Raw genomic sequence first — 11,421 nt, 5'->3', positions numbered from 1 at the left:
GCAATTAAACACCAAGAAGCCAAAAATGGAGCAGGGGCTCAGGTGGTAGAGCTTTAGCCTTGAGCACAAACGCTCAGGGACAGAGCCCAGGCTGTGACACACACACGACACATACATATGGAAATGTGCTCTATAAACTGGTATTGAAACAGCTTTCTTTTAGTTGCTGTTAGCATGGAATTCCTCCTCCATCCCTTCATTCTTAATCTGTTTGTGTTTCTCATTCTAATGTCTTTTGTGAACAGCACAAGGAACTCAGAAATAGTCACCATTACCAATTTTTGCCAGTTGATTAGAGCACATACTTTAGTAACAATTTGATAATTCTTTGATCTTTTTGTCCCATGTCTTGCATTGCCATCTTCTTTTGTGTTTAACTTTTTAAATCACGGGACATTCAAATTCTCTTCTCATTTCCTTTTCTACTCATTCTATAGATACATTTGTGATCATTATAGGGATTACATTTAAGATTTCTAATTTGAATTTATAGTTCAATGCCGTGCCGAAAGTATGCCTATTGTCCTCGCAAATGCACTGCAAAGACAAAAGGATCACAGTGAAGCTAAAAAGAGTAATCAGCTACTTCTGTCCTCTTTGTAAATTTGCTGCCATCCAGGGAAGAACGGGATCTGGAAAAAGCATGCCAGGTTTCTAAAATGTATCTGGCTTAGAAGGCTATGTTCACTTTGCTCATTGTGGATATGAAGAATGGATGAAGAGTCCAGTCAGAAGTTACCTGTATAGCCTTGGGCCCCATGGTCTCAGCTGCAAAACAAATTTCTTTGTGTGCTTCAAAGTGTTGTTGTACAAGTTTGGTGGCTTCATATTCGTATATTGCTTAGGACAAAAACTGACCACAGCCAATTTGATCCTCATCAGTATGATTATTTGCTACTATCATTACCTTCCAGTAAGTTTGAAACCTCTTATAAACTTGAAAAATAAATGCCATAAAACTGAAATGTTCTCAGTTGACTGTTGTAAATGCAGAGGTTGTTTTTTTTTTTGGGTAAAGAAGTAAGTTTCCTGTAAAGAAATTCTTCAGCACTCAGAGCACATTTTTGTACTGTATTACCAGATTTTATAAAATATTGTATTACTAGATTTTGTCTTACTAGATATGATATTAAAGTTTTTGGGAATTAAATAAAATTATTTCTGGCCTGTAGTTAGAAAATGTTTCTTCTTGGGGCTGGGAGTTTGGCCTAGTAGTAGAGTGCTTGCCTAGCATGCATGAAGACTGAGTTTGATTACCTGGTACCATGTATAGACTTAGAAAAAAGCTGGAAGTGGTGCTGAGGCTCAAGTGGTAGAGTCCTATCCTTGAGAAAGTCCAAGGACAGTGCTCTGGTCCTGAGCTCAAGAGCCCAGGTCAGGCAAAAAAAAATGCTACTTAATAAGAGCTTAAAAATATGTCAACCAAACCAGGTTCGTGGCTCATGTCTGTAATCCTAGCTACTCAGTAGGCTGAGATCTGATGAACAGTTCAAATTCCAAGTAAGACTCTTATCTCCCCTTAACCACTTGAAACCCGAAGTAGCACTGTGGCTCAAGTGGTAGAGCACTAGCCTTGAGCAAAAGATGCTCAGGTACAGAAAAAGGTACAGAGCCCAGGTCCCAAGTTCATGCCCCCAAACCAACACAAATGCCAACAAATCCTTTTTACACAAACATATATAATCATTTATGTCTCTAAAAAATATCCAGCTAAATGATATTCAAATGTAATTGAATGAGCTCCATCTTTGAAACCACAGGTAGTTTTTATGGATTGCTTTATAGTTTTTCTTTATTTTCTTTTTTGTTCTCTTCTTTTTCAGTATTTGAGTTTCACTCAGGACTTTCAAATTGCTAGGCAGGCACTCTATGTCTTGAACCATACCTCCAGCCCTTTTCTCGGTAATTACTTTCTTGAGTTATGCCTCGGCTGCCAGGACTGCCATACTGCTACATTTCTCACAAAGGTAGAATGGCAGGAATGTCCCAACATGCCAGGCATTTCTAAACTATTGATTTTGCCAGTCCTCGGCCTTGAACTCAGGGCCTAAGCACAGTCCTTGGACTTTTTCAAGGCTAGAGCACTACCACTTCAGCCACACTACTATTTCCAGCTTTTTCTATATATATGTGGTACCAAGGAAACAAATCTGCGTCTTTGTGTATGCTAGGCAAGCACTCTATCACTAGGCCAGACTCCCAGCCCTTTTGTGAACTATTTTTGTTCCAGCTGGCCTTGAACCTCAATCTTTCTGATCTCTGTCTCTCAAACAGCTAGGATTGAAGACATGAGCGACGGTGCCTGGCTTACTTTCTGATTGGATAATATAGACATGATTTTGCATACCTCTGTTTTAACTTTGTTTTACTTTACACTACTTCTTCTGTGTACAGACACACACAGCATTTAAATTTTCAGTGTGGGGGCTGTTTGTGAGTCAGTGGTGGAGAATTTCTCTAGCACACTGTGAGGCTCTAAGTGCAATTTGTGTGTGTGTGTGTGTGTGTGTGTGTGTGTGTGTGTGTGTGTAGATTCTGGTTCTTCACAGTGCCCAGATGTCATCCTTGAGCTTTTTGAACAAGGTTTGCTCTCTACCATTTGATTCCCAGCTCCACTTCTGGCTTTTTTCGTGGTTTATTGGACATAAAAGTTTCCCTTTCCTGCTTGGGCTGGCTTCAAACCACAGTTCTCTGATCTCTGTCTCCAGAGTAGCTGGGATTACAGGCGTGAGCACCAGCTCTCAGTTCGCATGGTATGTTTGATCCTCACTCTGTCTGAGCAGATCAGCAGGCAGCTGCAGGTAGCGGCAGGACGACCTGTTGGGAGAAAGAACTGAGAGCAGGGATGCACAGCAGGCATATCTTCCGTGTTCACGTGGTGGCTCACATCTGTCCTCACAGCTCCTCAAGACCTCCTCAAGCAACACACTGACACCTCCTGCCCAAACCAACAAATCTGTGTCCTCAAAGAAAAACCTCAAAGAGTAAAAACTTTCCATGAGCGGATCTAGCTGGACTGGCCAATTCCTGTCCCCAGCCTGCTTTATTTCACCTGTGAAGAAAGTGCGTGGTTTAAGGGTTTTCCTAAGGTTTTGGTGATGAAAACTCATGCTCTTAAAGTACACACCATTCCCCCAGTTCCATCTTCAGCTGTCGTGAGTGGGCGTGCTCCTGGTCTACATGCTAAACTGGGTCAAGTTGTGTTCCTGGGTCTCCACCAACAGATGGGGAGTCACTGTCGCCATCAGCTACCACACTTGGGGTGTCCTTTCGCAGCAGCAGCCACTTCTTCAGGGAGGTGTTCTGGAGCCCTTCCACCACTTCCCGGGCTGGGCCGGCAGCAGGCGCGGCTGGCTCCAGCGGCCCACCTGGAGCACCCTCTGCACACCCGCCAGCCTGCCCAGCCCGGCTCCTTCTTCTTCCTCCCTGGGGTAGGTACCATCCAAACTGGCAAGTGACTTGGATGTGCTGAGGTCAAAACTACAAGATCGCCAAATGAAAGTTATGGAAGAAAACTGGAAATACTCATGGGCCACTGAAATGCTATTTTAAGCCTGGAGCTTCTGGCTCCCCAGCTGTTCAGGAGGCTGAGATCTGAAGATTGAGGTTCACATATCTTCAGGAGACTCTTATCTCTAATCAACCACTCAAAAATCAGAAGTGGTGCTGGGGCTCAAAGTGGCAGAGCACTAGCCTTGAGCAAAAGAGATCAAATACAGCGCCCAGGACCTGAGTTCAAGCCCCAGAACCAAAAAACAAACAAACAAACAAATTCTGCATTTTTAGAAAAACCTGTGTTAACAAGTTCCAGAAAAGCAGCAAATTCTAGAAACAGAATTATAATTGTGGGTTCTAATCTCACTTTGCCAAGACTCCGTTTTAAGATCCTGGTTTACAGGGAATCCTTGATGCTTTATTTCCTCAGAGGCAAAACAAGGAAGGTCAAGCTCATCACCTCCCAACAGGGAAGACACTCCCCTCTCTAATCATGAACACAATGCATTGTCACAAACCCACTGTGGAAAATGATTTGATCTGCATCTCATCCTGCAGGAGCTGAAAGGCATTGTACTTCTACCCTTTACGTGTACAGTTGATCTGAAGCTTCTTACTTCTCTTACATCTCATGAAAGAAATGTTGCATTCGACTTCTACATTAAACACGGTACATTGTTTTTCTACTTACTGCCAAGGACTGTTGAAACCAATGAATATTTCTGCATGGACTTAGGTGTTATCGAGTTTTGTGAGAGAATATGCTTTCCAAACTGTTGGCATATTCATCCCCATTCTGTGTTGATAGCCTTCATCTTGGGTCATCCACCAGCCAGTCCGGCCCCAATTTCTCATTCCCACCCAAATTGCATGTACCCCCAGCTCCAACTGCAACAGCAACATGCTGCTGCCTTAATGTGGGTGCTCATTCCCAATCACGCACTATGTCTAATGTCTAGCTGCAAAATATGTATTGTTTCAGCTACGTGCAACATATAGGTTTTTTCCTGGCTACACGTCGGCAATAAAATGTCCTGCCCTGGCTGTCTGCTCTCTCCAGTGTCCAGCTGTGACTACAAAGATTTCCTGCTCCAATCCCCTTCTCTTGCCTTCAGTCTCCGTGGTATTATATGACTATCTTCCCTGAGGGAGAGCATGTTGTAGTCTCTATCCCAGGAAAGCTAGCCTGTCAGCTGCAGCTGACAGTCTTTTCTTTCTGTGTGTCCCTGTGGTATTCCAAGCTGGTACTTACACTAACTTGGGTCTTAATACTTTCTACTGGTGGCAGTCTTATTTAGACCTAAGCTTTTTCTTTAGCCACTTAAGATAAAATGTTCAAATCATACTGAAAGAACCACCAAAAAAGAATTCAACACTAGAAAAACTCCATCTGTGCTGAAAATCCTAAAACCACCTGAACAATGCTTGAGTTAGTTGAGCTTCTGCATTGTATTCGCTCAGTAGAAACATTTTTTTTGATCAGTTGTAGGGCCTTACCTCTGGGCCAGGACACTGACCCTGAGCTCTTCAGCTCAAGGCCAGTACTCTACCAATTTGAGCTATAGCAACTCTTCTGGTTTTCTGGTAGTTAATTGGAAATAAGAGTCTCATAGACTTTCCTGCCTGGGCTGACTTTGAACTGAAATCCTCAGATCTCAGCCTCCTGAGTAGGTAGGATTTCAGGTATGAGCCACCATGGCCCAGCTTCAGTGGCAATTTTTCATGAATATGTATTACACATATGTAACACAATATCTATCTATCTCTCTACATATATGTTTATTTATTTTGCCAATTGTGGGCCTATGCACAGTCCTTGGACAAGTTTTGCTTAAGGCTAGTGCCCTGCCACTTGAGTCACAGTGCCACTTCCAGCTTTTTCTGTGTATGTGGTACTGAGGATTCGAACCCAGAGCTTCATGCATGCTAGGCAAGCACTCTACCACTAGGTTATGCTCCCGGCCCATGTGAAAATATTTTTTAAATATATTTTATATTGTAATTAATAGAAAGGTTACATGATATTTGCCAGATAAATGGTGCATTAATTCCCACACATTGATACCCTTTCACATGTCATGGTCCCCATTTCCCTGCCCCCTTCCCCCATCCCTCATCTTGTTTTCCCCCATATGAAAATATTTTTAAATGATTTATTTTCTTATGGATATGGGCCTCTCATAAAACTTGAACTCAGACCTTGCCAATGTTCTAGACTGTTTTTCCCTTTAAACTCAAGCCTATCATTTTACCACTTGAGGTACAGCTCTATTTAATATTTTTTGGTGGCTAGTTGGAGATATATATCCCAAGGACTTTTCTGCCTATACTTGCTTTGAAACCCAATCTTCAGGTTCTAGCCTCCTGATTTACTAAGGTTAAAAGTAAAAGACATTTGGTTAAAATGATTTTAAATTGTGAAGTAACCATAGATGGTGTATTATGTATCTTCTCTTTTGCACCCTCTTTCATCTCTGCCTGGGTGCTGTCCCTGAGCACTTCAGCTCAAGGCTACAGTCCTATCCTTGAACCAAGCCCCACTTCCTGTTTTCTAGAGGTTAATTGGAGATAAGGGTCTCAGGTCTTTTTGTGCCTGGCTTCATCTGCTGCTTCTGACAATATTCAGTTTCCACTGTCAGGAGTCAGAAGCTCATACTTGTAAGTCTGCCTACTCAGCAAGTTGAGACCTCAGGATGTCAGATCAAAACCAGCCATGGTGACCCAATCCAACAGACACTTGTCTCCAGATAGCTAGCAAAAAGCTGGAAGTGGAGGCAAAAAGGCCCAGGGAGGTCAAGATTCCAGTACCTGCCCAAATAGGACTGAATAGCACCCTTCTAAAGTTCTTGTCTCAGTCACATCTCAGGAAAATATAGAAATTCAGCATTTAATTCTTAGGGCTCCACGGAACCAAAAAAGAGAGTGTGGGGTGATTTGAACTTCAGTAGGCTACTGTGTCTGTGTACTTGAGAGCTTGCAAAGAGCTAGAAAAAACAGTCCTGATCAGTTTCATTCTGATGTTAAGTGTAACTTGATTCAAACTCTTCCAGGAGCCTGTTAATGAATATATATCTCCATAATTTCTGGAGTCAGGAGGCAACAGGAAAGAGCAGAATTGCCCAGAAACAGACTCTGTGACAAAAGGGGTTCCAGAAATAACTTTCAATTTTTATGTGCCTTAAATCAGGAAGATGAAAACAGGAGAAACTAGAGTGGATATTTTATTCAAGAAATAATCATTACAGGGCTGGGAGTTTGGCCTAGTGGCAGAGGGCTTGCCTAGCATGAAGGCAGGCCCAGGTTCAATTCCACAGTACCACATACACAGAAAAAAATAGGCAGAAGTGGTGCTGAGGCTCAATGGTAAAGCTTTTAGCCTTGAGAAAGTCCAAGGAGAGTGCTCAAGCTCTGAGCTCAAGCCAAGCCAAGGACTGGAAAAAAAAAAGAGTATCACTACAATATGTTTCACTAAAAAATATTGAGATATGTAATATTTAAAAAATTCATAATTCTATATTCTTTTCATATTACAGTTCTTTATTCCATTTGATAAGAGTTCATTTTCTACTCATAGTGTTCATCTTTCACAAATACTCAATGTTAAGAACCTTTCCTTCTTTTCTATAGTTTTTGCTAATTACTCATCTCAAAAAACCCATTGTGGCATTTTAATATTCAAACAAGAAAATACATTGTTGCTGGTATAATGTGTAATTGTAAATGTAGTGAACTCATAAGATTAAAAAGAAAAGCAAGAGAAAATGTTATTTATTCAAGAAATAATATAGAACATATTACTGTATGGTTTACTAAAAACACTGACATATGAGATATTCTTCTATAGGATTCTAAAATTCTATATTTTTCATTTAGGATTACAATTCTGTAAACAATTTGGAAAGTGTTTTCAATTACAGCACATCTATAATTTTTAAACTCATAGTTTGTCAGTTTTCTAAATATGTACCATTAAGAACTTTGTCTCTCACTTTCTCTCTCTCTCTTACTCTCTCTCTCTCTTTCACAGTTTTTACTATATGGTCATCTCAATATCTTCCTCATGGCATTATAATATTCAAACAAGACTATTTCCATTGCTCTTATAGCTTAGTACATTATGAAAATGTGCCTAACTATACAATAAATGTACCAACTTAGTACATTAAATGATTAAAATCATGTATATAATACTGTCATGTATAGGTTTTTTGAAAAATAGATAATATCATGGCATGAAGTCAAGATATTACTACATTATAAACCATTCCAATAATTAAGTAATATCAGTGTTATCCAATATTAATATGAAGCAAGGTCATTGCTCCCAGCTTCCTTTGTAAAGGATTCACCTCTTATAATAACCCTGACCTGGGCCTGTTCCCTGGAACCCATCAAGTCTTAAGACCTGCCTTGATATGGACACCTCCCAGCAGCCTCTGCTCTATCTGACCTGCGGTTAACCCCCCTTTCCTGACCAGTCCATTAAATTAGACTCTCATGCCCAATGTATCTTTGCAGTATCTAGATGGTGATTATGTCAAACACATCCTTTGCTTCAGCCTTGTAAAAGAAAGGGAGGCAGAACTCCTGGTCCAAGCCTGCAGGGACTCCTTGGGCTTGCACAGCAGGCAGCAGCTGCACAGGAGGCTCTGCAGTGGGGTTCTCCAGGGGCCCAGGGACCCCAGCCTCTCCACGAACAGGTGCCAAGTTTTCTTCCAGACACACGACTTCCAACTCTTGCTGGACCTTCCTGACTTCGATCTTCAGGGACCCCGAGAGGTGTGAGGGGGCCTGGGCAGCAGGGGCCTGGGAGGCTGCCAGCATCTTGTCCTGGCACTCTGTGCCCTCTCCTGCAAGGCACAGCAGCAGCTCCTGCAGCTCCTCCTTCTTCTTCCTCTTCTCCTGGGACAGCTGGCTGACACACTCGTCTTTCTCCTGACACAGCTTCTCCAGGACTCCCATCTGCTCTTTGTAGGAAACGATGGTCTCTTCCAGGGCACTCACGTGCTGTGCCAGCTGGCTGCAGCGACACTGGAGGTCATCCATTGCACTCTGGCCATCCACCTTGGCATCCAGGTCTTCGTGGAAGCAGATCTTCAGCTTCTTGGGCGCCTGCGCTTCCTCCTTCCTCTTCCCAAACAAGCCATGGATCCAGCGCTTGGGGAAGAGGGCCTGGCCCTCCAGATTTCCCTGCCACTGGGCTGCCAGCTGACTCAGGCAACCACAGCGGGCCTGCTGCTCCTGCAGCTGCCGGCTGAGCCTCACCTTCTTGCACTCTGCAATGGACAGTGCTTCCTCGTAAAAATCACACATGCTTTGGGGGATGTCTACGTCCTCGGGGACAGTCCCATCGGGGGTAGTCGCCTCCTCACCCTTGTCTTCTTCTCTGCGCAGGCCTCCTCCTTCCCTGGGAAAAGCCAGGGAGCTCAGCTGGGCCCGCAGCTGCGCATTCTCATGTCTGCTGGCTTCCAGGCACTGCAGAGTGTCCTGGAACTTGTCCCTCTCCATCTGGGCCAGCATCTTGCTCTGCACCTGCTCCTGCTGCAGCTGCTCCAGCAGGTGGGTCTGCCTCAGCAGGTGCTGCTGCAAGGCCTCATTCTCGGAGCTCAGCTGCTGGCTGGAGGCTCTGTGCTGTTCCCGAGTGGCTATGAGCTCCTGCATCTGGGCCAGGTTCTTGTCACGCAGATGCTGCAGCTCCTCCGCCTCTTCGCTCTGCAACCCAACCATCTCTTTGTCTTCTCCAGCTTGGCCAGCTTCTCCTGCAGGGTTGTCTTCTCCTGCTGCTCTGAGTGCAGGAGGCTGGCTAGCTCCCCCTTCTCAGCGCTCAGCCTCTGCAAGGCATCCTGCAGCTGGCCCAGCTGTTCCTTGAGCTCTCGGTTGAGCACCAGGGTGCATCTCATGGTCTCGTGCTCCTTTTCCATCGTCTCCAGGATCTTGCGCCGATCCTCAGCGTGCTGATCCCACTCCTCAGCCTTCTTCTCCAGGATCCACAGCCGCTGCTGCTGCTCCAGGTACTGGAGACTGAGGCTCTGGTTCTCCTCCACCTGCATGTGAAGCTGCTCCTGCACGGTCTTGAACTCCTGCTGCCACTGCAGGGCCTGGGCTGCTGCCCAGCCTCACATGGGCCTGCGGGGGGCGGCGGGGGCTGCAGCTCTGAGAGCTGCTTTCTCAGCTCCACCAGCCTGCTTTCCAGCTCCCCAACTTGCCCCAGCTCCTGCTCCTTCTCCTTTCTAAGCTGGCTCACCTGTTCTGCCAGCTGCTGGACCTTCTCCTGCCCCATGTACCTCTCCACCCTCAGGTCGTCTGCAAAGGTGTCTCTCTCCAACTGCAATGCTCTCACCATCTCTCTCATGTGGTTGAGTTGACTTTCCAATGCTGCCCGCTCCTCTAGTGCCTGCTGGCCCTCGTGCACTTGGATCTTCATGGTGGCCTTCTCGGTCAGGAGCTCTTCCAGCCTCTCCTGTAGCACTGTGTTCTCATCCTCCAGGTCTTCACAGAGTCTTGCCTTCCGCCTGGAGCTGCAACTTCACACGGTTCAGGGCTTTCAGGAGCTCTATGTTGTTCTGCTCGGCCTCCATCTGCTTGGTGCAGTCTGCAGACGAGGTCATCTCTAGCTCTGCCACGCGCTGCTCTGCAGCCTGCAGGCGGCTGGTGAGACTCTCCTCCGCCAGTGCTCTTTCACTGGTCACCTGCTGCATGTGGGCCAGGCCAGACTGCAAATCCCATTTCTTTGAGCTCAGCATCTGTATGCACAGCTTGTGCTGCTCCAGCTCTGCTCTCAGGGTTTCCTGTACACAGGCCATCTTCTGGTTCTCCTCCCTCTGTTGATCTTGCAGGTCTTCCTTCTCCTGGTTCAATTGTTGGATGTCTCTATACAGCTGATGGATATTTGTGGTGCTGGAGTCCAGGGCAAGCACCGGGTGCTGGCATTGCCTATCCAGGTCCCCGGTGTGACTGTGACCTGTGACCCCCTTGCCCCTGGCAGCTGTGACAGTGCCCATTGGAGGGGGAAGCTCAGGGCATGCGTGGTCTTGGGCTGCCCCCTTGAGTACAGGACAGTCCCCAGAGGTGTTTGTCTTGGGTTTACCTCCCTCTCTAGTGTTCTTCTTGTTCTTGGATGCTGCAGGTCTATCAGGATGATTTCTCTGCTGGTATTCCTGCAGTATTTTCCTTCCTGCAGCTACCTTTTTTCTTCTCGTCTGCTCAGACATCCCAGCACTGGGACGGCGAAGGTGGGGCGGCCACATTCCCAGGCTCTAAACTCCACTCGCTTCTCACAATCACCAATAACTCTGTCTACCTCCAATGCTATCTGCAATGTCACCTCGATTCGCTCACTCACCACTCACCAGCTCTACATCCCTCAACTCCTGTAGTGGTGTGAGCTAATAGAGGGAATTCCGGTGTTACTGGGCAGCATGGAATGTGGGTGGGGCCTCAATTCTTGTATCCCATTGGTCAGAGAAACATGAAAAATTGGAGGTGTGGCCAGAATTTTGTGATGCAGGAAGAATGCTAAAAATCCCACTGACAGTTTCATCTGAACTTCTCCTAGGCAGTCCCTCCCACATGGGGTCAGTTAGGGACCACCTCTACCTGGCAGCCTGCACAGCTCTACTGGGGTCTGTTAATGGCCATGACCTCCATCACATAGTTCCAGTCACTTAGGATCATGGGATGTCAGTCTCAGGCCTCTGCCCTAGACCATCTTTTTCTGCAGATTCTCATGACCAAAGTTCAGGGGATGGGATCTCAGAATTCAAATGGAGAATAAAGAATGCAGACAGAACTGTCCATCACTGTACATACCTTCTTGCATTTCACAATTTACTGCCAAATATCTATGTCTTAAAAAATATCTCCATCAAGGCCAGACACAGTGGCTCACACTGGAAAGCCTAAATTAATTTTGAAGATGAACTTCAG

At 45.5% G+C, this 11,421-nt stretch overlaps 1 protein-coding gene across 1 annotated transcript; it reads right to left on the bottom strand.

The window, feature by feature from the left end:
• Positions 1-8,016: 8,016 nt before the first annotated feature.
• LOC150066302 (golgin subfamily A member 2-like) lies at positions 8,017-10,780 on the bottom strand. The gene is given in 4 exon segments (XM_090329002.1): positions 8,017-9,218; positions 9,221-9,598; positions 9,601-10,006; positions 10,008-10,780. Coding segments are annotated over 4 exon segments (2,721 nt in total). The 5' UTR covers positions 10,743-10,780.
• Between the last annotated feature and the right edge of the window lie 641 nt (positions 10,781-11,421).

Source organism: Megascapheus bottae, chromosome 2, assembly GCF_031878675.1.
Source record: "Megascapheus bottae isolate mThoBot1 chromosome 2, mThoBot2.hap1, whole genome shotgun sequence".
Classification (NCBI taxonomy): Eukaryota; Metazoa; Chordata; class Mammalia; order Rodentia; family Geomyidae; genus Megascapheus; species Megascapheus bottae.
Note: the sequence above shows the minus strand (reverse complement) of the source record. Positions and strands in the feature narration are given on the sequence as shown.